Source organism: Rhincodon typus, chromosome 15, assembly GCF_021869965.1.
Source record: "Rhincodon typus isolate 14 chromosome 15, sRhiTyp1.1, whole genome shotgun sequence".
In the NCBI taxonomy this organism is placed as follows: Eukaryota; Metazoa; Chordata; class Chondrichthyes; order Orectolobiformes; family Rhincodontidae; genus Rhincodon; species Rhincodon typus.
Window position 1 is genome coordinate 29,766,391 of NC_063346.1, and position 26,835 is coordinate 29,793,225.

The 26,835-nt window shown below is 41.0% G+C and overlaps 1 protein-coding gene across 1 annotated transcript in view; it reads left to right on the forward strand.

The window, feature by feature from the left end:
• slc7a9 (solute carrier family 7 member 9) overlaps positions 1-26,835 on the forward strand; it is a 62,014-nt gene that overhangs the window by 14,105 nt on the left and 21,074 nt on the right. Inside the window, exons 3-8 of the mRNA XM_048605909.1 lie at positions 5,413-5,560; positions 15,044-15,286; positions 16,768-16,893; positions 18,136-18,235; positions 18,475-18,519; positions 26,502-26,625. Coding sequence (XP_048461866.1) covers positions 5,413-5,560; positions 15,044-15,286; positions 16,768-16,893; positions 18,136-18,235; positions 18,475-18,519; positions 26,502-26,625 — 786 coding nt within the window. The remainder of the gene's footprint in view (positions 1-5,412; positions 5,561-15,043; positions 15,287-16,767; positions 16,894-18,135; positions 18,236-18,474; positions 18,520-26,501; positions 26,626-26,835) is intronic.

A 26,835-nucleotide genomic window follows, 5' to 3' on the forward strand; every position in this document is an offset into this window, starting at 1 on the left:
CTCCTATGATGCTGCTTGGCCTGCTGTGTTCATCCAGCCCTGCACCTTGTTGTCTCGGATTCTCCAGCATCTGCAGTTCCTACTATCTCCACGGCTATCATTCCCTGCTTTATGCCTCTCAGACAATTTTGGATCCAAAGTGCCACTTTGCATCGGATCCCATAAGCTCTTACTTTATTGACCTGATTGCCATGAGAAACCTTATCAAAAACCTCGCTAAAATCCATGTAAACTACAACATTGGTTTTTGTTTATGGCATTAAATCAGATGGACTGGTAGCAGCAATAATTCACAGATAGCAATTAGCTGTGCAAGTATTGCATGTTGCTACTCAGCAAAACAAACAGCAATAAACATAATAAATTGTGAAATAAATTAACCTTGGTTAAATATTAACTTCCTGTCCCAGTGATTTATGCAAGTTTAATGAAAGCCTCGTTTAAGTAAAGAAAAATAATTTGATGAGGCAGTTTTAGTGAATTCGTGAATGCCTTATTTATATTAGAAACTAAGTTTGTAATTATAAGTAAATGCATTATTGATACCAGTCCACATCCCTGCTTGGCAGACTTAGCATCATTTCTTGATTACAGAATTCAATTCTGCCAGAAATTTGATGGAACTGGAATATTTTGGGACACACAGAAACAGGAGATGAGTTCATGCTAGTGTTAGCCTGGGCTCAGTCATAACCCTGTTGCCTGTGATACAGGAAGGTATGGATTCACGTTCCACCCCAGAGACTTAAAGGTATGCAGCAGAATTTTCCGCTCGCTCCTGTGAATGGTGGGAAAGGTGCGAAGTTACAGTGAGAATTTTAAAAATCAGATGTTTGATGTTGTGAAAACTTTTCCCATTTTCCCCATCAAGTTGTAAAAGGTGACTTCAGAATTGAATGATGACTACCTTACTTGCCTGCATTTGCAGCTCATTAAAGCTCACTTTATTTAAGATGGCCCTTCATCCCTTTCACCTTGCTATTGACGCTGAGCACCTGCAGCTAGAACATTGGAGTGCAGGGCCATGTAAATACCAGTAATGTAATGTGCTCGTCCTGGGTCTCCATGGTGACCACCATGCTGTCCATGGACCCAGCCAGACATATGCGTACCAGAGTCACAACTTGACTAATAACATTGGTGGCTCCTCCATTCTTTGATCCAGTTAACCGATTACCTCTGTCAAACCTGCCTGAGGTTCCTGTGCCTGCCTGTGCAGCTTGACAAAGTTGTTAATGGCAAAGAACGGGGAGGTCATCACCTACATGGGATTGAGTAGATACCTGGTCTCCAGCGATCCTCTAGGTGTCTGAAACCTGTGCTGTTTCTTCCTTGACTATCTGCAGAGATATGTCGGTGCTATGCTCACTGGACTGCATTCCTGAGTCGCATCTAGCACTGAGGTGAAAGTCTCTGATGGTGGAGGGTGCCACTGGAAGCCTTGTTGGTCCACTCTTGGAGGATTCCCCAGAAGTGGAGCTGCAGATGAGGGTCTCTGGCGCTGGCCTCTTTCTGAGGGTCAACTGGATGGCACTAGTGCTGCATCACAAAAGAGAAGAAATGAGTGTTCAGGAGAGATAAAAGCTTGTGCAGATGAAAGATGAGTGAGTACTGACGGTGATGGGAGAGCAGCACAGCACAATGAAGCTCATCGGGTTGGTTGTCAACTGGGGTTTCTCCATCCGCATGTGATCAGTCAGACTCTTCACTGGCCTAATCATGAATTTCTCTTTGCCTGGTTATGGGCAAATTTTTCCTGCATTATGATGGGAGGAGGGATTGAGTGAGATGGAGGTGGATGGAAGAGCAGTTAGCGGCAACGCACAAGCATAGGAGGTGGCAAAGTATCAGATAATGAGTGAGCAGGAAGTTCAGAGGGTCGATAGTCTCAGTAATTTGGGAGGATGAGGTGGGTGAGAGCTGTTGCATGGATATAATATACACAATAGTGAGAGCTGTAGTCCATGAAGCTTGGTGGAATCTGCCTTCGGTGACTGACTTAGAGAATGGTGTCTGCCCTGTGAGTATGAGATAGCAGAGAGAAGATGGTAAAATGTATCCTACCAAAGTGCAGAAGATCACTCTCCTTCCCCCATTCTGCTGGGCATTCCTTTTATCAAGGACAAAGCACTGATCCAGGCTGCAATCTGTGTCCACTTTGACTTGGTCTGATACCATGGCCTCCCATGGTTGATGAGTGGAAAAAGGATTGCTCTCCACTCCACCATCCCATTCACTGATGCCTCCAGGTCCCTGTCTACGAAGCATTGAGCAAGCTATCCTTTCCTCTGGACCATTTGTTGAATGATGAAGCTCGAGCACCACTGTGTGAGGGACAGCTCCTGGCTGGTGATGTCTGAAGTGATGCGTTGTTGGCCTTTAAATATGGCACTTGAGGCCTGAAAATTAGTAGGTGCCAGCAGTGGCAAGCAATTTTGGTTCTGTGGCCACAGGATTCCTCAAGAAAGGCATCCAAGAGGCCAAGAGCATAATTAATGAGGTGAATGGTGAAAGACTTTGTGAGCAAAGTCGTGCTGAGCCTTTGCAAACCCAGTACCATAAATCTCACTCGACAAAACTACGAAATGGAAAATTCTGCCCATGAGCTAGGCTGATAATTAGTGCAATACAAAAAGAATGCTGAACTGTCAGTGACTTTTTATTTCTTGAATAAGACAAGAAACCAAGACCCTGACCACCTGTGTAGGGTGGACCTAAAAGATTCAATGCCAATATTTGAAAAGAAACTGAGGAATTCATCTGGGGTCCTGATCTTTTGCTTAATTAAATACGCTACAGGCCTGACTATGTTTGTGCGATTGGACTGTCCTCAAGTTGATTGTTGCATTTGTCTACACAATTGTGATTAAAGTGTACTTCATTGGCTGTGAAGCAGTTTGGACTACCCTGAGTGAAAACGCCATACAAATGCTTGTCCTTTTGTATCAGCAATGTGATGTCTCAGAGGTCAGGTCCCTGAGCTTCACACACTTTGAAAGTAGCAGAATTAATCCTCAATCTGTGCTGAGCCAGCTGATCTTAGCTTGATTGGTGCTGGTAGTTGGAGTTTCTGGGCATGCCATAATTGGTAGTAATGTCAGAGTATTAGAAAGCAGAAAATTTGTTAAATTTCCATCTTCTCCTGTCCATGCACCAATCTGGAAATGGCAATATGTGTGTGTGTGTCTATCTGTGTGTGCATGTGGTGGTTGAATACAGCATTGGACCTGTCTGTGGCATACTCCACAGTAAAACACCCATCCTATAGTTTCTGTTGAGGCTTTCACAGGAATTACAAGAAAATGGGACAAGGAGCCGATAATGACGAACAATCATGAATCTGTACCATGGAGAAGGTATCAACATCTTCAGGAAGGATAGAGAAAGAAGAAAATTGATAAGAAAAATTCAAAGAAATTAGAGAAATGTTTGTTTTAAGGTTTGCTGCATTAACACAGCATATGAATTACGGAAAAAAATGGTGATTGAATAGAGATGTAACAAATCCAAATCACCAGAGTATTGTGAAAAACACAGTACTTGTTCTAATAGTGTTTAAGGTAACTCTGGTCTCATAGAAAATTTTTACTGTACCTCCAAGTTAGGATCTGCAGGTATACGTTGCAATTATGTCTGCTTTGCCACTACCTTCACAATAACTGCTATTGTGAATGAATTTTCTCTCATTCTAGGCAGTGATTTTGGAAGGAATTTCATTGAGCTGTGGCCAATTTTATACAGCAGGTCAGTGCATTGCCAAAGAGAGCATAACACCGGCAATATGCGACTGAACAAGAATGAACTGAATGTGAAGCTAGATTTCCTGTAACACTGTGTACCACCATATCTTCCTTGTTAAAATATGTGCAAACATACTTTGACCCCCAAAAATGACAGGTGCTTGTGCCTATGCAGAAGCATGCCAGAAGGCTAAACATTAGGCTGGCCAAGAGACTGATACTCTAGATGTTGGGTTGACATTTTGTGGGCAGAATTTCTACCTGCTCAAAATATTGACTTAAGCACAGCTAAAGACTCTTTGCACTCCCCATGTCCTGATTTCCAATATGACTTGTTGTAGAACAGAGAACTGCTTGAAAATTTAGGCTGGTGTTGTTGCATGAACCCCTAAAGAAAAGTGGTGAGATTTAAAAAGGAACAAAATATGGAAAAGGCTAAGACAGCAACAAGTTATAATTTGGTGGTGTGGTGCCTGGAATCTCTGCTCCTTGGAGCAGCCAACTTCAGCTGAACTTTCTGTTTCTTCAGTGGCTGGGCATCCAGACACTCCTAAATGCTAATGACATCGATGTTGCAGAGTTTCTATTTGACTTTGGAAAATCCACAGGATCCTGCAACCAAAGTTCTCAATGAGCTTAACTTTGTACCTGGGGACATGATTCATTACAGACCTTCAGAGCCAATACCTTTACCTAAATTAGCAAGGATTTTATTCTATAACTATTTAAATTGTTCATAATAGTTCAGAATGTAATTATCCAATGTAGGTAATATCATCAAAACAACATTTTCATCCTCTCAGAGATAGCAGGAACTGCAGATGCTGGAGAATCCGAGACAACAAGGTGCAGAGCTGGATGAACACAGCAGGCTAAGCAGCATCATAGGAGCAGAAAGGCTGACGTTTCGGGCCTAGACCCTTTTCATCCTCTCAATCTGGTTTTGAGAGAGATGGGTTGATGCAAGGGTAACTAATAAGGGTTACTAATAAGGGTTGCCTGGATTGGAACTAAAATCACAGCTTGGAATGACGATTGGCCCAGTAACAGTAAATAAAATGTCTTATTTTTGTGGGTATTTCTAGTTTGGAGCAATGCAATTAGTGTCTCCCAAATTATGTTGTTTCTCTTCAGATAAATGAATTGGATTTGTTTATGGAGCAAAACTGTTGATGGCATAAAATGCACAGCATGGCTAACTATGCAAATAGTTGTAAATGAGTTCAGGAGCTTTTGTGGATTGGACAGACAGATGCTAATAAAATTGAATGCAGAAAAATGTAAGTGGATATATATTTAGAGGAAGCAAAAAGAGAGGAAATATAGGTTAAATGATAATACTTTATAAAGAAATACAACAGCAGAAACTTTGGCTTCAAATCAACAAATTTTCAAAAAGTGGGGTCAAGATAATGAACCTTTTTAAGTTATGTATGGGATCCTTGGTTTTCTCACTGGATTAATAAACATGTTTGAAGGTTTCTTGATTGTCTATGGGGTATCTTTTGGAATAATTATGCAAAACATTCTCTCAAGAATAGAATAGGTCATAAGTATTCTCTCAAAGAATAAATTTTGCCTGAGCTTTGGACAAAATGGGCTAAATGGCCTTTTGTTCTTTGTTTTCTTGTTAAAGTATTTTGTTTTCTTCTTTATTCCACTCCTTGTAAAGGTTGGCTTGATCAGTGGTGTCAGTCTCATTGTGGGGACAATGATTGGCTCTGGAATCTTTATCTCGCCTAAAGCTGTTTTATCCAACACTGGAGCAGTGGGACCTTGTTTGATTGTCTGGACAGCTTGTGGAGTCCTGGCAACATTAGGTAAGTAACAAATAATATCTTGTTCAATTTGTTTCAGAGCACAGATTTTCTAAAAAGCCACAGAATAAAGAAAAATCCGAATAAAAGTAATGATGTACTTAGGAATTTTATAACACTTTCCCTTTATTGCAACAATGAAAAAATAATTGCCCTATCTCACAACTGCTGAGGAAAAGATATAATTAGATATGGAAAGAATTAATAATCCATTAAGTTAAAGATTTACATCTGCTTCAGATTCATAAAGAGTGAAAAAGTGTCTATTATCTTACAAGTGTGAAATGTAATGCTTGATTAAAATGTCCCAGTCATTTAGAATAAGCCACTATTTATTAGCAAACATCACTATCCACAATATAGTCTAAAAAAATCAGTTGAAATAAAAAAAGTCACAAATCACCTAATAACAGCTCAAATCATATGTTTTAGCCTCTTTCACCAACCCCCACAACAGGTTCACATTCTGAAGATTAAATATGCAATTGTACAATGAGCACACAAAATCATGTAAGAATTCAGAAAAGAATATAAATGTACCCAGGCTATTGTTAAACAGTTCAAAATACTCAATGAATGAATCAATGCAACTCTAGTTGTTCTATGCAACATATTTCTTAGCATCAGCTCTATTCCTAATAAGCAAATTCTTGATAAGTGAGAGGGTGAAAGGTTATTAGGGGTAGGCAGGAATGTAGAGTAATCAGATCAGCCAGAATTTTATTGAATGGTGTGCAGTTGGGCTGAATGACCTTTTCCTACTCTTAATATATATATTTGTATGTACCACAAATGTTTGCTCCCCGATATTTTTCGGACTGTAGGCCTGTGACCAGCCGTGTTTCACAGGGTTTGGTATTGGGTCCACTTTTGTTTGTCATTTATGTAAATGATTTGGATGAGAATATAGGAGGCATGGTTAGTAAGTTTGCAGATGAGACCAAGATTGGTGGTATAGTGGACAGTGAGGATCTAGGATTACAAAGAGATTTTCATCAATTAGGTCAATGGGCTGAGAAGTGGCAGATGGAGTGTAATTTGGATAAATGTGAGATATTGCATTTTGGTAAAACAAACAAGGGCAGGGCTTATGCAGTTAATGGTAGGGCCCTGGATAGTGTTATCAAACAGAGAGACCTAGGGGTTCCAGTACATAATTCTTTGAAATTTGCATTACAGGTAGTCATTGTGCCTAAAAAACATTTAGCACACTTGACTTCATTGCTCAGGCCGATGAGTGTTGGAACAAAAACAGAAGTTGCTGGAAAAGCTCAGCAGGTCTGGCAGCATCTTTGAGTATAGGAATTGAACATTGTATTGAGATTGTACAGGACATTGGTGAGGCCTCTTCTGGAGTACAGTGAGTAGTCTGGTCACCCTGTTACAGGAAGGCTATTATCAGACTGGAGAGGGTTCAGAAAAGATTTATCAGGCTGTTGCCAGAAATGGAGGTTTTGAGATGTAAAAATAGACCAGAAAGACTGGGTCTTTTTCATGCGGCATAGGAGGTTGAGGGGCGAAGTTACAAAAACCGAAAGACCCGCAGATGCTGTAAATCAGAAAGAAGTTGCTGGAAAAGCTCAGCAGGTCTGGCAACATGTGTGAAGAGAAATCAAAGTTAATGTTTCAGGTCCGGTGCTTCTTCCACAGAACTGCACTTTTCCAGCAACTTCTGTTTTTTGTACCTTTGAAGTTATGTTGCCTATACCCAAGTCCATACCAATATACATCATCCTAATACCAAACACTGGATGATTCGCCCATACATACCATAGAATCTCTACAGTGTGGAAGCAGGCCATTCAGCCCATCAAGTCCACACAGACCCTCCAAAGAGCATCCCATCCAGACCCACCCCTACCCTATCCCTGCATTTTCCAACCTAGACACTATGGGCAATTTAGCACAGCCAATCCACCTGACTGTGGGAGGAAGCTAGGGCACCCAGAGGAAACCCATGCAGACATGGAGAGAATGTGCAAATTCCACACAGACAGTCACCCAAGGCTGGAATTGAAACCGTGTCCCTGGTGCTATGAGGCAACAGTGCTAACCATTGTGCCACCCCACATATCTATCCAGTTTGCAAACTGTTTACCACAATGTACATATTTCCTAAAAACGATATTGCCTATTGTATAGACTTGGTAAGAAGATATATGCCAGATGTCCCAAACTTAAACAAGAGCAAAATACTTCAGAAGTGGAAATCTGAAATAAAACCAGAAAATGCTAGAAATACTTAGCACCTCAAGCAGCATTGTAAAAGGGAGAATAGAGTTGAAGTTTCAGTGATGATGAAAAGTAATCAACCTTGAACAATGAGTCATATAGCTAGCGGTATATTGAGGACTTTAAACTAAATAATGTTGTGCGACGGGGAGGCGAGTAGGAATTGTTCAAATGGGGGGAGATTTGGAAAGTTAAAGAGAAAAGGCAAGGTGATAGTACAGGTTGGTGATAAATGCAATGGTAACCAGAGTGAGACAGGAAGGAACAGGGCACACAAATATAATAGTGCACTAGCATATATGGTCAAATTATGCAAATTAGCTTTAAGCTTCCAGAGAGGGAGGAGGGTTCAGGTGAAGGGCGATTTAGAAGTCTAAAGATAAAAGTTGAGGCAATAGAAAGGTATATCAATGTGGTTTTGTGGAACAGGAAGGAACAGAAATATAAACAGTCTTAGTGCATCAGAGAGCAAGTTTCAAGGAGGAAATAGTAGTAAACAAATGAAGTGTCTTTATATGAACATGTGGAGTATCTGCAATAATATAAATTAAGTCATAGAATAGAGTCATAGGGTAATACAGCATGGAAACAGGCCATTCGGACCAAACTGGTCCATGCTGACCATGGTGTCCACTCAGCTAGTTCCAATTGCCCGCATTTGTTCCATATCCCTCTAAACCCTTCTCATCCATGTACCTATTCAAATTTTTTTTTTAAATGTTGCTATTGTATCTGCCTCAACCACTTTCTCTGGCAGCTCTTTCCATATAAGCACCACTCTCTGTGTGAAGAAGTTGTCCCTCAAGTCCTCCTTAAATCTAACCCCTTTCACCTTAAACCTATGCCCTCTAGTTTTCAATTCCCAATCCCTGGGAAAAAGACGATATGCATTCATCCTATCTATGCCCCTCATGATTTTATACACCTCAGTAAGGTCACCTCTCATTCTCCTATGTTTCAAGGAGTAAAGTCCTATGCTGGCCAACCTCTCCCTATAACTCAGGCCTATTAGTCCTGACAACATCCTCATAAATCTTCTTTGCACACTTTCCAGTTTAACTATGTCTTTCCTATTACAAGGTGACCAAAATTGTATACAATACTCCAAATGCAGCCTCACCAATGACTTAACATAACGTCCCACCTCCTATACTCAATGCCTCGACTGATGGCCAGCATGTAAAATGCCTTCTTCACCACCCTGTCTACGTGTGATGCCACTTTCAACAAACTATGTACTTGTACTCCTAGGTCCCTCTGTTCCACAAAACTCCTCAGGACCTTACCATTTACTGTATGAGTCCTACTTTGATTTGACTTTCCAAAATGCAAAACCTCACACTTATCTGTATTGAATTGCATTTGCCGATCCTCAGCCCACTTCCCTATCTGATCAAGATTCTTCCGTAATTTTTGACAACCATCTTCGCTATCAACAATATCTCCTAATTTTGTATCATCCACAAACTTACTAATTAGACCTTGTACATTCACATCCAGGTCATTTATGTAAATAACAAATAACAAAGGTCCCAGCACTGACCCCTGTGGCACACCACTAGTCACAGGCCACCAATCCGAGAAACAACTTCAATCATCACCCTCTGCTTCCGACCATCGAGCCAATTTTGAATCCAATTAGCTAGTTGTCCCTGGATCCCATGTGATTTAATGTCCATGACTAGCCTGCTGTGTAGGACTTTGTCAAAGGCCTTACTAAAGTCCATATAGACAACATCCACTGCCCTACCCTCATGTATCCTCTTGGTTATCTTTTTGAAAATCTCTAAAAGATTTGTCAGACATGACTTCCCACGCACACATCTATACTGACTATCCCAAATCAGACCTTGACTATCCAAATGTTGGTTGATCCTGTCCCTCAGTATCCTCTCCAATAACTTGCGTACCACTGATGTTAGGTTCACTGGCCTATAGTTCCCTGGCTTGTCTTTGCTACCTTTCTTAAACAATGGAACAACATTAGCCACCTTCCAGTCTTCCGGAACTTCACTCGTGGCTAAAGGTGAAAGGAGCAATAACAGAGATAGATAGTTTTAGATGTAATTATCATTACAGATACAAGGTTGCAGATTGACTAAGATTGAGAAATAAATATTCCAAAGGCACACAATACTTTGAAAATACTGTCAGAATGGAAAAGAAGGAGTGGCCCTGATAATACAAAATGATATCAGGATGTCTTAGCTTGGAAATTTGGAAGGTTGAATCTGTAAAGGTGGAGGTTAAAAATAGCAAGGGTCAGAACACACTACTGGAAGTAGTTTATAGCCTGTCTAAAAGTATTTATACTTTTGGACAGAATATTATATAAGAAAGTATTAGATCTTGTAACAAAGACAATGTAATGATTGTGGAGGTCTTTGATTTGCATATTGACTGGAACAATCAAATTTGCCAAAAGTGGACTGAAAGTTGAGTTTGTAAAATGTTTTTCTAGAAATGAGTTTCCTGGTGCAATATATTATGTTGGGATAAAGCTGTATTACATTTAGTGCTATCAAATGAGCAAGGTTATTTAGTAATCTCATAGTAAAAGATCAGCTGGGAACTAATGATTACAATACAGTTGAATTCCACATTAAGGCCAAGATGTTGTGCTCTGTGCAGTAAGCTTTGGGGAAGATAAATTTGGGGGCGATACACCCCTCTCCTGACAGTGAGAAAACTTATCACATCAAGCAACAATTAGGGGCTTAAGGGCTATCTGGCAAACTTTTCATCCAACCAGGAGCCTTGCCACTGTAGCACCTTCCTACATGAGGCTGCCAGCCTCGGGGAACTGAGAATGTCACTACAGGCCCAGGCTGTGCAGTAATCGCCACAAAAAGAGTTGCAGAAAAGTGAGCAGAAAAGTGTTCCTTCATTAAAAACACATTGGTTTATTCTAATAAGACTATGACTTTCTAAGTGCATTGTTAATACTTGTTTATTAATAGACTTTCACACTTTCCTAATGATTGATACCAGGCTACCTAGTTCGTAGATGAAGGCCATGGGTAGGGAGTGTCAGGATGTCAACATCAATAATATAAAGCTATTGGGGTGAGTTTTTACCAGACACCCTCTGCCCCATTGCCTCTACATTGAGGCAAATGAAGGATGCTTGGTTTTCCTGTCAGGAGGGCAGCCAATTTTCCTGCCTATCAGAACAGCAGACAATATGGGCTATACGGTGGCATGGGCGTTGGCTCAGGCTTGTAAGTGGCTATTAATTGATCACATAAGGGCCTTAACTGGTGGAGGATGAGAAGGTGGCACATGGGCCTTCTGACCCAAAACTCACATGATAACATGGTAGAAAGGAGCAAGTATTTATCCCAGCTGAAATACTTGTCATTCCTGCCACTTTCCTCACCACTTTCAGGGAGGGGAAAACTGTACTCTACTATTCTAATCGGAAACAAAAATTTGAAACTTAAGCAAAACCAAATACAGCAGAACAAGGGAAGAGCTGGATATGATTAATCGGGAAATAAAAAGTTGCAACATTTAAAGAGGCAATTCAAAATGTTTAACAAAACATAATCCACTTAAAAACAAAAACTCAGCATGAGAGATCAATGGCCTTACTAAAGTGGTTAAGGGTAGTATTAAATGAAAAGAAAAATGTTGTAAAAAATGTATTAAGTCTAAGGATATTGAACATTTTGTCAACCAGCAATGGGCCTTCACAAAGTTGATAAAACATTTTTTAAAAAGCAATTAATGTATCTAGCAACGAATTTTAGAACAGTTTGTAAGAATTTTTGCAAGTACAATAAAGGAAGAAGAGGACTTTGTGGTGCAGTGCTAGTGTCCCTAACTCTGGGCCGGAAGGTCTGGATCCAAGTCCCATCAGCTACAGAGGTGGTCACTACATGTCTGAACAGGCTGATTAAAAGTATCTAGGAAAAGGAAGAGTGCAGCTAAATACATTAGTCCCTTGGAAGCAGAGATAGAGGAAATTTTCATGGAGAATGTGGAAACAGCAAGGATGTGAACAAATTGAGTCTATTTTCACAGCAGAAGACACCAGGTATATACCAGAAATAAAAGGTAACCAAGGGGCTAATAAGAGGGAAGTAAGAGAATGTACTAGAGACATTCACATGACTAAAATCCAATAGAACACCTGGATCTTACGGGCCATATCTGAGAGTTCAAAAAGAGGTAGCTGCCAGACAGTAGATGTGGTGGCAATGATTTTTATAAAAATGCCATAGATTCTGGAACAGTTGTAGCAGAATTGCAAGTTTGCAAATGTAACAATACAAGCCAAGGCAAAAGAGGGAGAGAGAAAATAGGGTACTATAGGGCAATTACCCTGATATCAATTAGTTAGAAAGTGCTACAATCTATTAATACATAAATATTAAAAACATACTTAGAAAATCATAGTCTGAATAGAACAATAACATGTTTTGATTAAGGGAAATCTGTTTGTCAGATTTCTTTTGTATTTTAGTTTTTTCAGGATATGATTAATAGGGTAGATAAAAGGGAAGCGGTGGATGTAGTGTGATAAAAATCTATAATGTGTCATTAGTATTAGGAATTTGGATTGTCGAGATAAAGTAGATTTGTGGCTTCAGTTCTGTGAAGGTAACTTTTTTTTAAGAAGAGTTCAGGAAGATATTTAGAACTAACAGAGAACTAACTATATCTTCTCCAAGATTACATGTGATTTAAGTCAAATGCTTTGACCAGACATTTGTGTGGTTAATTGATGAAATGTTTAAGAAGTTGAATTTTTATGACCCAGAGAAACAGATCAGAGGCTATGAGTAGTTTGAGATCTAAAGGGAAAAAAAAAATACAGATTCAAGCAGAAAAGCAATTTAGTTTGTGAAGTCTCCAAGCTGTGAGAGTTAAGGTGGAAGTTTTGAAGCTGTCAGAACCGAAATGAGGTTCATAGAACATAGAACATAGAACATTACAGCAAGGTACAGGCCCTTCGGCCCTCGATGTTGCGCCGACCTGTGAAACCAGTCAATCAGAACTGGAAATAGAGTCAAAAAATGTAGAGCTGGAAAAGCACAGCAGGTCAGACCCAGTATCCGAGGAGCAGGAAAGTCAGTTTTGGGTCAGAACCTTTCTTTTGGGCTGGCTGAAGATTTTCAGGGCAGAGGAGATAACCAGGGGGTTGCACTGGGGGCTCAAACCTGAAATGCTTACTTTCCTGCTCCTCGGATGCTATCTGACCTGCTGTGCTTTTCTAGTTCCACATTTTTTGACTCTGACTTCCAGCATCTGCGGTCCTTACTGTCTCCAAGAACTAGAAATAGGTTTCTAGGTCATCAACAGTAAGGTATTGAGCTCATGTTTGATTTATTGTTATCATATGTATCGAGATACACTGATAAGTGTTGTTTTACATGCTGTACAGGCAGATGGTACCATACAAAGTGCATCAGGGTAGCAGAACAGAGTAAAGAATACAGTTGTTACAGCCACAGAGAAGGTGCAGAGAGAGAGAGATCAACTTTAACGTTTGAGAGGTCGGTTCAAAAGTCTGGAAAAAAATGCGAAACTGCTTTGCTGTTTATGTAAAGAAAAATTTTAAACTGTCATATATGTGACTTGTTCTTTTGTTGTGAAATAAAGCTGTGTTTTTTTTAAATTAAAGAACATTGGAAACCTTGTGTGAATAATGTGTGACTTCCAACTGCAAAACTTAGACTTATGATCAATAATGCCACATTTCACTCTGGTAGCGAACTTGTCCAGCATTACCATCAACTTGGATCATAGCAGTATATATCTGGATTTTAAGACATTAGATGAGATGCCACAAATAGGCAATACAATGGCGCATGGAGTTGGGGGTCATATATTAGCATGGATAGAGGTTTGGGTAATGGATAAAAAGTGGAGAATACGATAAATGGGAAAACTTCAAGTTGGCAGACTGTGAGTAGTTGAATGTTATCAGTGTTGTGACCATAGCTATTTACAGTCAATGTCAATGTCTTAAACAGAGACAGACAGTCATGCATCTAAGTTTCCTGAAGACATATTTAGGTGTGGATGCAAACTTGGAAGAAGACACAGAAAGGTTTCTGACACAGCGAGATTCAGTGAGAAGGAAACGAGCCAGGAGGTGGGTTGCAAATGTAGAAATGCAGAATATTATTTATTATAGCAAGTGAAACTTGTAATTGTTGATGTTTGGAGACACTTGGGTGCACTTGTACATGGAACACAGAAAAGTAGTGTGCAAGTTCAGCAAAGAAATTGGAAAGGCAAATGATGCATTGCCAGTTGAAGCAAAATGTTCGGAGTATAGGAGTAAAGAAGTCTTACTACAATTACATAGGGTTTTGATGAGACCACACTGAGAAAACAGCGTATAACTGGTCTTCATATTTAAGAGACAATGTATTTGCATTAGAGACACTAAAGAAAAATTTCAACAGATTAGTCTCTGGGATGAGAAGATTGTCCTGTCATGGCTGAGTAAATTAGCCCTATTCTTCTGGAGTTTGGAAGAATGAGAGCTGATCTCACTGAAACATGCCAGATAATGAAGGGGCCTGACAGGGTAGGTACAGAAACACTCTTTGCACTGACTGGGCAATTTAGAACAAAGGGAACTAGGAGCCAATCACTTAAGTCTGAGATGAGAAGGCTTCTTCACTCAGGGCGTTTTTAAACTTTTGAATTCCCTTCATTAGAGGGTTGTGAATGCTTCCTCACTGACTGTTTTAGAGCTAAGGTGGAAAGATAAAAAATGAAAGCTGAAAGGCAGCAGGGTGGCACAGTGGTTAGCACTGCAGCCTCACAGTGCCAGGGACATGGGTTTGAGTCCATCCTTGGGTGACTGTGTAGAGTTTGCATATTCTCCCACCCTGTCTGAGTGGGTTTCCACCTGGTTTCTTCATACAGTCCAAAGATGTGCAGGTTAGGTGGATTGGCCATATTAAATGTGGGGTTACAAGGTCCGGATGGGATGCTCTTCAGGTGAGCGAAGCAGATTCGATGGGCTGAATGGCCTCTATCTGCACTGTGGGGATTCTATGACTTTATGTTTGGTCTCTCAAGAAATCAAGGGGAGTATGTGGGAGAGTGAAGTTGAAGACCAAGGTCAGCAATGATCATATTGAACCACAGATCAATGGGATGTTTCTATTTCTTACATTCTTGTGTTCACAATGTGAAGAATTTGAATTAATCTCAAATATATCCTTGGAGACTAATCTTGTAGATACAATGATGCAAAATGCTCTGATGGTACTTTTGTTGTTTTGCTAGGTGCACTGTGTTATGCTGACTTGGGAACAATGATCACAAAATCAGGAGGGGAATATTCATATCTGCTGGAAGCTTTTGGCCCAATTCCTGCATTCCTGTATTCATGGATGTGTATCGTTGTTGTAAAACCTACTTCATTTGCTATAATCTGTCTGAGTTTTGCAGAATATGCAGCCACACCCTTCTATCCTGGCTGTAAGACCCCACAGATTGTCATCAAATGCCTTGCTGCAGTTGCAATTAGTAAGTATTATTATTGTTCATATTCCTCAAACATATATAATTGCTTCTAATTTTATGACTAAAGATGCTGGAGGAACATTATGAGTCAAAATTTAACACTAAGACACTTAATAAGCAAGTACCATTAAAGATCAAAATGGTCAAAGAGGTATGTTGAAAAGGAGTATCCTAAAGGAAGACTTGGCTATGGCAGACAGATGATGTCCTGGTAGAATATTTTAGGTCACATTGATAGAGGTATTTCTTGGGAATGAAGATCCAGGAATGTTGATTAGCTGTGAGGCAGCAAGATGATAGCCACATACAGATCACGGTAAAATCTGAAAGTGGCAGAGGAAAGATATACAGCCCAGGAGAGTGAAGCTGTGGTCAGGAATGACTGTAGTTGATACTGAAAAACTATTAAGTCTTCATTTAATGTTGCTTAGTTTAATATTATTTTGCTTTAATATCAATAACTTATTTGGGCTGGTAACCTTGTTGAGTGACATGAGATTCATTTTAAAGTAATTTACCTAACCCAGTGGTGCCATTTTGGCATGGCCTCTCCTGTGCTCTGAATGAAGATGGCTCCCTGTGCCCTAGCCTTTCAACAGGTAACCTCTCCTAGTGCTCAACCTTCTGACTTCTCCGTATTCTTGCCTTTCCAACTTGCAGCCTCTCCTCATGGCCAACCCTGTGAAGTTAGAGGCCGAGATACTGATGATTGAAGTCTGCACTAGGAAGTCTTTGCAGTACTCTTCAGGTTCCTCACTGCCTGCTTGAGCCATTGGTTACTCTTTGTCTTGTAACTACTGCCTGATAGCACCTTTTTAAGAACAAGTGGGTTGGCTTCTACTGGTTGCTAACATCTTCAGGGTCCACTTGGACATGATGGAGCTGCTCCATCTGACCTGACCGCATACCTTGAACTTCTTCCCCCTCCTCTCAGCTGGTGTGGGTCATGACTGAGTATGATAGCTTGGCCACACTTATATCACTGTCTAAAGTAGAATTAGGTGATTGGATCATACAATCCCTACAGTGTGGAAACAGGCCCTTTGGCCCAACAAGTCCACACTGACCCCCAGAGCATCCCACACAGACCCATCCCCCAGTTAAATGACCTAATCTACACATCCCTGAACACTACAGCAATTTAGTATGGCCAATCCAGCTAGCCTGCGCATCTTTGGACTGTGGGAGGAAACCGGAGCACACAGAGGAAACCCACACAGACACGGGGAGAATCTGCAAACTCCACACAGACAGTTGCCCGAAGGTGGAATCGAACCCAGGCCCCTGGCACTGTGAGGCAGCAGTGCTAACCACTGAGCCACCAAACATTCAAGACAGACTTTAATTTTGCTGTCCTCCATCTATGGGTTTAGATATATTCTAGGATGAAACATTTCATACTTTAGTTAATTCTTTGAGATTGCTAAATGCGAAATTGTCAGTCTTTTTTGGTGATTATTGATTTTTTAAATTATCTTTTTCAGCTTTAATCACATTGTTGAACTCGATTAGCGTCAAACTGGCTAGCTACGTTCAGAACTTTTTAACTGCTGCCAAATTGATCATTATTGTTGTCATCACTGTGGCTGGGATTGTTCTACTCGCACAAGGTGGGATGTTACTGATGTCTGACAATGAATATCAATAGAAAGTTGCATTAAATGCCCATTCTTAGATTAAATTTAATATTGTTCTTATCAGCTTTACCTATAACTTGTCCTTTTTAAAAATGTCTGTTCATCTCTAGGACTTAAGTTTCAAGACTTTAATTTTGCTGTCCTGGTTTATTCAATGTTACTTGTGATCATTATAACAGAGACGTTTGCATTTAAAATTACTTAATTAGAGCTTTCTCTGGACTTTAGAGAAATATCTAAATTTATACATCATTTATGAAAATTTTATTGGAATAATTTGATGTAGAATATTTTAGTGTTTAACTCAAGGAGAAGGTAATGGCTACATATATGGATTAAAGTCTCAAACTATGAAAGGTTTAGGTTCTACTCAGAATAAAATTTTGCAATATCAAAGGCTGCCAGTAAATAATTTGCCAATCAGTACTTTAACAATGGTCAATTTAAATAATGAAATACCTGATCATTTTTTCCTCATTTCGCTTATTGTACCTTGGCTAATTTTTCAAAGTTAAAGTTATATCTGCATGTCATTATTACAGCAACACCAATTGCAAGTGCATTGTATTCCATTTTTAACAAACATAATTTGGCTGGATAATTGGGTGACTGAGAAGAAAGCTTCCTAACATAATGTATAATGTAATAAAGTAATATCAAAGGGTGCCTGTAAATAATTTGCCAATCAGTCCTTTAAATATGGATAGTATTCAGGCTGTGATTAACAGATGTAGGCTATTATTGGACAATTAAATAAATACTTGAATGTACATAGCACCATAACAAAAAAATCTTAAAACAGATACCTTTTGGAATGCAGTGACCATGGTCGTAAAGGCCAAAGTCGTAACCATTCTTCAACAAGAGAGACCAGGTTTTTAATGGCAGTATTGGATGAATGAAATATGTTGGCCAGGGTATCATTCTTACTCTGCTTCAAGTAGTGACTGGTATGCTGTTTTAAAAACTTTCTTCTTAAACAAGCAAACAGAGGCATTTTAAAATGTATTCTCTGGTTGTAGGCAATACAAGCAAAGTTGCTTGATTGCCCATCCTCTGTTCCCCTGTGAAGGTGATGGCGGGCCTTGTAGTTATGATCACTTTTCAAATACCTTAAAGTGACATTATTTGTGACTGACTAAGAAATACCATGACTGCGTCAGTCAAACATATAAAGTAACAATTATGTAATGTAATGCACATTCTCCTCTGCAGGAAATACAGAGAACTTTAAAAATTCCTTTGATGGAGCTCAAACCTCCTTTGGTTCTATTAGTTTGGCATTTTATAATGGACTTTGGTCTTATGATGGATGGTAAGAGACTGTCTAATTACTTTTGGTTTTCTATCTTGTTGTATGATTCAATGGATAATGCCTATATATTAAAAGTTTAACTAAATTATATGGAATCCTTGCTATCAAATGTAGATGCTCAGAAGTTTGTAATTATTTTTGGAAGCACGCAAAATATTTAAAGGAATCTGGCACAGTAAATCAATTTCATTCGATGTTGGTACTAATATGTATACTGTGCTTACATCTGGCCTTTCTAGGAATCAGCTCAACTTTATCACAGAGGAATTGAAGAATCCCTACAGGTAGGAAAATCCCATGGTTTTGCATTCAAAATGCAAATATATTTAGGTCCTTCACCACCAATCAATATTAATAACATGAAATGTTTTGAATTTTCAGCATATAATCAAGGTTGGCAGTACTAAAGGAGTGTCAATAGATTCAGCAAAATGTTAAACTAAGGCTCTCCTGTTTGTTTGTCTGCCAGCATCTACAGAGAGAGAAGCAAAGTTAATGTTTCACATCTAGTGATCCTTCACCTAGTTAATTCCACCATTCCCCAGCTGTTTTCAGTTCTGATGAAGGGTCAGTGGCCTTGAAACATTAAACTCTCCTTCTCTCTATACAGTTGCTGCCTGACTTGCTGACTTTCTCCTGCACCTTCCGTTGTGCTTCAGATTTCCAGCATCTGCGGTCCTTAGTTTTTAATTTGTGGTCTGTTTCACTGGTCTAATTGGAGATAGTATATTTCACGTCATCATTTGAACAGTGTAAATTTTCTTCTGAAGTCCAAGGCAATGTCTCTCCTTCAGCTGAGAGTCATGAATAGATTAACGTTATTTATTTTTTAAAAATTTGTGGGATCTTGTGTTGGACAAATATTAGCCACATATCAGTACCTACGTTTCAAAGTTATTTATTGGTTATCTTAGGCAGTCTCTTGAGACTAAGGATGACTTTCTTGCACTCCGGATGCATGGGTCCTGAGATAATGAGCCAGTCACCTGTTGAGGTCAAACACTGGATCCACATACTATGCCGCGGTTGATGTGGGTGGTGTTTGAAGAGGTGGCTGGGTGAAATGCTCAGGTTTTCACACACATCTTCCACTGTTTGTGCTTGGCCTCTGCCTGCGCCTTTTTGAGAGTCTTAAATGGCAGGTACCTCTGCTGGTTCTTCTTCTGCAGTTTGGGTAGTTCTGGGAAAGAGGTTCTCAAGAGTAGGAAGGGATGTTGAATTTCTTAACAGAGACTTTGAGGATGTCCTCAAAACATTTTCTCTGCCCTCCTGGAAACTGTTTTCTATGACGAGGCTCAAAGTAGACAGCTTGTGTAGGACGGCTCGTGGCCAGCCCAATGCAGCTGATTAACAGTAACCAGTGCTTCAACGTTTGACCTGAGAAAGAACATGATATTAAAGCAGCTACTCTGTCATTGGATTTTGCAGAGGCATCATGGGTGATAGCTTCTGTATAGATTTGAGATGTCTGCTATACATTGACCATGTGTCCAATATATTCGGAAGAGTAGGCAACATTACTGCTCTGTAGACCATCAGCTTGGTGCTGAGTTTCATGCACTGGCACAGTGGTAAGGATGTTGAATTCCATTGACAATGTCTGCCTTGATAAAAAGAGACTCCCAAAGTATGCAAATTGATGATTCGTATTTAGTGGCATACCTTGGATCTTCATAGTCAGGGGACAATAATGCATGGCATAAACAGGCTGTTGGAAACCATTTTCTTAAAGATGTTCATTCTAAGGCGCATTCTCTCATGTGACTCCATTAATGCACAGCAGGCAGCTGTTGGGAATTCACCTTCTTAATCATCTGGAGCAGTGAGGGACATGCCATATCTGAGTGGGGGTGGGGGTGGGGGTGGGGGTGGGGGTGGGATGGGCATTACAAGGTCAGGGTCATTGAAGAGGAGGAGGGATTGTGGCAGGGAGAATGGATTTTGGAGGCTCCCACACTTCCTGGTGCCAAGTTCCTCAACCAGGCTGAGTGCCTGACAATGAGGTACCCTGCCCTGGGATTCTTTAGGGACATGTGTATGAGCAGAGAGAGAATCGCACCCCAGTTCTGCAAGATGTATCTTTGTTTAATGTACATTTAAAGTTATTTTTATCTTTATCTCTGAAGTATCATTTGCCTGTTAATTCATTTTTAATTTGCTTTGGTTTTGATTAATGTTAAAGTAAAATTCACAAAAAATGGTAACATGTTTATAATTTCTTCAGTTGAGGGTCATTTGGTAAATTTAATTACTTTTGATTCTGTATCACAGAAAGGGATTGTAACAAAATGACAGCATTGCTCTGTCAAAGGGAACACTTCAGACTTACACAAAACACATAAACTATAATGCAGAAATTAAAGAGGAGACTTTTTTTACACTGGCTTTGTGCATGGATACCCCATACAAGTACAATTTAAACAGCTTCCAACTTGAACTAAATAAGTTATAATATCGGAGTTAGAAATGAGAGGAATAGAACATAGAACATAGAAGATTGAACAGTACAGCACAGTACAGGCTCTTAGGCCCGCAATGTTGTGCCGAACTTTTACCCTAATCCTAAGGTCTATCTAACCTCCAACCCTACGTTATACTATCATCCATATGCCTATCTAATAGCCGCTTAACTGCCCCTAATGAGGCCGACTCCACTACCCTCTCCGGAAATGCATTCCACGTTCCTACCATGCTCTGAGTAAAGAACCTACCTCTGATGTCTCCCCTGTATCTACCCCCACTCACTTTAAAACTATGCCCCCTCGTAAAAGCTACCTCCACCCTAGGAAAAAGTTTCTGGCTGTCTACTCTATCTATACCTCTGATCATTTTGTACACCTCTATCAAGTTACCTCTCATCCTTCGTCGTTCTAAAGAGAAAAGCCCTAGCTCTCTCAACTTTTCCTTGTAAGACCTTCCCTCCATTCCAGGCAACATCCTGGTAAATCTCCTCTGCACCTTTTCCAACGCCTCCACATCTTTCCTGTAATGAGGTGACCAGAACTGGACACAATAGTCCAGATGTGGCCGAACCAGGCTTTTGTATAGCTGCAGCATAACTTCATGGCTCTTGAACTTGATCCCTCTATTAATGAAAGCTAACACACCATACGCCTTCTTAACAACTCTATCCACCTGGGTGGCAGCTTTCAGGGAACTGTGAACATGAACCCCAAGATCCCTCTGCTCCTCCACACTGCCAAGAATCTTTCCGTTAACCCTGTATTCTGCTTTCAAGTTTGTCCTTCCAAAATGAATCACCTCACACTTTTCAGGGTTAAACTCCATCTGCCACTTCTCAGCCAAGCTCTGCATCCTATCAATGTCCCTTTGTAACCTAAAACAGCCCTCCGCACTGTCCACAATGCAACCCACCTTCGTATTGTCCGCGAACTTGCTAATCCACCCTTTCACTCCTTCATCCAAATCATTTACAAAAATCACAAATAGAAGAGGACCCAGGATAGATCCTTGTGGTACACCACTCGTAACTGAGCACCATGTTGAATATTTTCCGTCCACTACCACCCTTTGTCTTCTAAGGGTCAGCCAATTCTGAATCCAATCTGCCACATTTCCCCCTATCCCATGCCTCCTTACCTTCTGCATGAGCCTACCATGGGGAACCTTATCAAACGCCTTACTTATATCTATGTATACCACATCCACTGCTCTACCTTCATCCACGTGTTTGGTCACCTCTTCAAAGAATTCAATAAGGTTTGTGAGGCATGATCTACCCCTCACAAATCCATGCTGACTATCATGAATCAAACTGTGCCTTTCCAAATGATCATAAATGCTATCTCTCAGAGCCCTTTCCAATAATTTGCCCACCACTGAAGTTAGACTAACTGGCCTGTAATTTCTGGGGTTATCCCTATTCCCTTTTTTGAACAAAGCGATGACATTTGCCTCTCTCCAATCTTCCAGCACTATACCCGTGGACAGTGAGGATGAAAAGATCATCGCCAAAGGCCCTGCCATCTCTTCCCTCTCTTCCCATAGAATCCTTGGATAAATCCCATCAGGCCCGGGTGACTTATCGAGCTTCAACTTCCTCAAAATTCCTAGCACATCTTCCTTACTAACATCGACCTCCTCTAGCCAACCAGCCTGTTTCACACTGTCCTCCTCTACAACTAGGTCCCTCTCAGTTGTGAATCCTGAAGAAAAGTATTCATTAAGGACCTCTCCTATCTCTTTAGGCTCCATGCACAAATTCCCTTTACAATCCTTGATTGGCCCTACCCTTTCTCTGGTTATTCTCTTATTCCTCACGTACATGTAAAAAGCCTTGGAGTTTTCCTTGATCCTATCTGCCAAGGTTTTCTCATGTCCCCTTATAGCCCTCCTAAGCTCTTTCTTCAGCTCCTTCCTGGATAATATGTATCCCTCTAGAGCCTTTTCCGTTCCTTGTTTCCTAAACCTTATATAAGCATCCTTCTTCCTCTTAACCAGATGTTCGACCTCTCTTGAGAACCAAGGCTTCCTCACTCGACGGCATCTTCCCTGCCTGCTAGGGACAAACATATCGAGCGCATGCAGTATGCATTCATTAAACAATCTCCACGTTTCAATAGTGCTCTTCCCTGACAGCATCTGTTCCCAATTTATGTTACCCATTCTTGCCTAACTGAATTGTAATTACCCTTCCCCCAATTATAAACCTTACTCTGCTGTATGTACCTATCCTTTTCCATGACTATTGTAAAAGTAACAGAGTTATGATCGCTACCGCCAAAATGCTCTCCTACCAACAGGTCTGACACTTGGCCTGGTTCATTGCCAAGCACCAAATCCAAAGTGGCCTCTCCTCGTGTTGGTCTATCTACATACTGTGTCAGGAATCCTTCCTGAACGCACTGGACAAAATCCGTTCCATCGAAACTGTTGCAACTAAAATGTTTCCAATCAATATTTGGAAAGTTGAAGTCACCCATGACTACAACTCTGTGACTTCTGCACCTTTCCGGTATCTGCCTTCCAATCTGCTCCTCTACTTCTCTGCAACTATTAGGGGGTCTGTAAAAAACCCCCAACAAAGTGACTGCTCCTTTCTTGTTCCTGACCTCAACCCAAACTGACTCTGTAGACATATCATTCTCGAACTGCCTTTCAGTAGCTGCTATACGCGCCCTGACTAGCAATGCCACTCCCCGCCTCTTTTTCCACTCTCCCTATTTCTTTTAAAGCATCTAAATCCCGGAACTTCCAACAACCATTCCTCTCCCTGAGTTACCCAAGTTTCTGTAATGGCCACAACATCGTAGTTCCAAGTACCGACCCATGCTCTAAGTTCATCCGCCTTATTTCTGATACCTCTAGCATTGAAGTATACACACCTCAAACCATCTCTGTGTCCACAATTATGCTCCATCGACCGCATTTCTTTATAAACAACCTCACTCCCTGTTGTGTCTGTTGGAAGGCTGAATACCTCATCCTCTGAATTACAAATCTGGTTCCCCACCCCCTGCCAATCTAGTTTAAACCATCCCGTACAGCTCGAGCAAACCTCCCTCCCAGGATATTTGTGCCCTTCCAGTTCAGGTGCAACCCGTCCTCCCTGTATAGGTCCCACCTTCCCCAGAATGTGCTGCAATTATCCACATAATGGAAGCCCTCCCTCTGACACCAGCCCTGTAGCCACGTGTTTAGCTGCACTCTCTCCCTATTTCTTACCTCGTTATCACGTGGCACTGGTAGTAATCCAGACGTAACTACCCTGTTTGTACTGGACTTCAGCTTCCAACCTAACTCCCTGTACTTGTCTTTCACATTCTCAGTCCTTTTTCTACCTATGTCATATGTATCGATGTGTACCATGACTGCTGGTTGCTCACCCTTCCCCTTAAGGATCTTGAAGACATGATCCGAGACATCACAGATCCTGGCACCCGGGAGGCAACATACCATCTGTTCATCTTGTTCGCGTCCACAGAACTGCCTGTCTGTGCCTCTTACTACCGAATCCCCCACTACAATTGCTCTCCTATTCTCCCCTCCTCCCTTCTGTGCCACAGGGCCAGGCTCAGTGCCAGAGACCTGTCCGCTATGGCCTTCCCCTGGTAAGTCGCTCCCCCCCCAACAGTATCCAAAACAGTATACTTATTATTAAGGGGAACAGCCTCAGGGGATCCCTGCACTGTCTGCCTTTCCCCTTTCCCCTTCCTGACAGTCACGCAGCTACCTTTTTCCTGTACTTTGGGTGTGACCACCTCCCTATCACTCCTCTCTATCACCCCCTCAGCCTCCCGAATGATCCAGAGTTCATCCAGCTCCAGCTCCAGTTCCCTAACGCGGTTTTGGAGGAGCTGGAGTTGGGTGCACTTCTCGCAGGTGAAGTCAGAGGGGACACCAGCAGTGACCCTTACCTCCCACATCCTGCAAGAGGAGCATGCATCTGCCCTAGCTTCCATTCCCTCTACTCTAGATTTCCAGAAGAATAAAAAAAAAAGCCTTACCTTACCGGCCCTCCACACTGTCTTTTTTTTTTGGTTAGAGGAGGAGGATGGGTAGGAGACACTACACATGTAGTGTTTCGGGTTTAGCCAATGCCCGAATATATCAGTTCCTTCCTGGCTCATCTTTTTGTCACTGTAAACATGATACTGCGGAATAATATCTGCAGAAAGGCAATCCCTTTGATGGAGCTTCAGGACAAACCTACCCCAGCCTGACAATCATCCATTAAGAATTACAATCTGTTTTCTGCCACTCAGCCAATTTTGTAACTATGTTGTGACTGTCTCTTTTATTCCATTAGCTCTAGCTTTGCATATAAGGCTGTTGTGTGGCACTTTACCAAATACTTCGTAGAAACACATGTACATAGTACATCACTAGTACTGCCCTGTCCACCTTCTTTGTTACCTCAGTTAAAAAAAAACTCAAGCTAGTTAGTTAAATATGATTGTCCCTTAAAAGATCCATGTTCTTATTTCATCCATGTTTGTCCATATGACTTTTAATTTTGTCTCAAATTATTGCCCCACGTATTGCAATCAGGGTTGAAAATCCTATTTCTGACCTCAACTGGGGTTAAAAATTAACCATTTACCTTTGCATATATTTTTTGCTGGAGACAGGGACCTCCCATTACAAACGTCTCCAGGAATTAATGTACCCAGCAGTGAGACAGTAAATGCAGAAACTACAATTCCTTTCATAGCAGCAAGTCTGCATGTTCTGTGTCCAGCACTAGGCCAGACACTTTGACATTAAGTGTGGGGTTAGGATGCCAGATTGGTTGGGGTGCCAGATATGTGAATGAATGCTTAGGGTAACAGAACATTGGGTCCACTGGTGTGAGGTGTTGTAGATGGTTTATAATGTCTGACATTTGGGAGAGCGGTCAGGTCCAGGGGTGTCAGGACAGCAGGGTTCTCAGGTCTGAGGTCCATAAACCCATTAGGGTGGGATGTTCGCTTCTGGGTGGTATCAGGCCGGTATGGTGAAATATCAGTTCAGGTCAGGTTTGGCCATGGAGTGGAGCACAAAGGGATTGTGGGGACTGGGGAGGGGTGTATGGAAACAGTGTCAGTCCAGAATCTAGTTGGAGATTGGAGGGGTGTTGGCTTTGGTGTGGGGAGGTCAGGCTGACTGGAGTGGTCTCAGGTCAAGCGTTGATGGTCAGTGTCAGATGGCAGAAGATGTGCAATTGGGTCTATTTGGGGTTGGTTCACAGAGGTTGGGTGAGTTGCAACTGGCAGATTCAGTTGTAATTTTGGGGTCGGGGCTCAGCTTAATAGTTACTAAAAGTGACAGTAGGTTTTAAATGTTCTAAGTCTTCCTGGATAAGCTTGACTGAGTGGGAAACCTACGGATTTTCTGAATTTGATGGACATTTTCCGGCAGGTTCTAGATGCAGGGGAATTGCCCATTGCAAAATTCAACTTCTCGTCAATTCCCATGAAGTCAGTGATGTCACAGATTCCACATAGTCCTGATGTCAATACTGTTCCAACATCCCTATCATCATCACAATATCTGGGCCATTTTTCCTAGAAGTTTCCAAACTATTGGAGTTAAACAGACTGGTCTGTCATGGCTTGGCTAATCCTTACAGTGTTTTATACAAGGATGTAAATTTGCCTGGGAGTCTAAGAAAGACTGAAAATTTGCAATAATAATACCATGAAAAACAATGGAAGTATTTTAGTGTTGATTTATATATGAACAATCACCTTTTAGTAGTATTGTATTAAGCTGTGTTTGCAAGTTTTAAATACTCTAATTGGAGCTGGTGATCTTTGTTTGACAGAAATTTACCACTATCCATCATCATTGGTATTCCTTTAGTCACAGTTTGTTACATCCTGGTTAATATTGCATACTTTACCGTGATGACTCCCACAGAACTTCTACAGTCTTCTGCTGTTGCTGTGGTAAGTATTTCTTCAGCTGTTAGTCAGTCTTCAAGTTAAAGAAATAAACAAATTGCAGAATGTTAGTGGAAAATTCTTTCCAGACACATTATTTTAATCAACAAGGTGCAAGGCTGGATGAACACAGCAGGCCAAGCAGCATCATAGGAGCAGAGAGGCTGACGTTTCGGGCCTAGACCCTTCATCAGAAAAGCCTTTTCTGATGAAGGG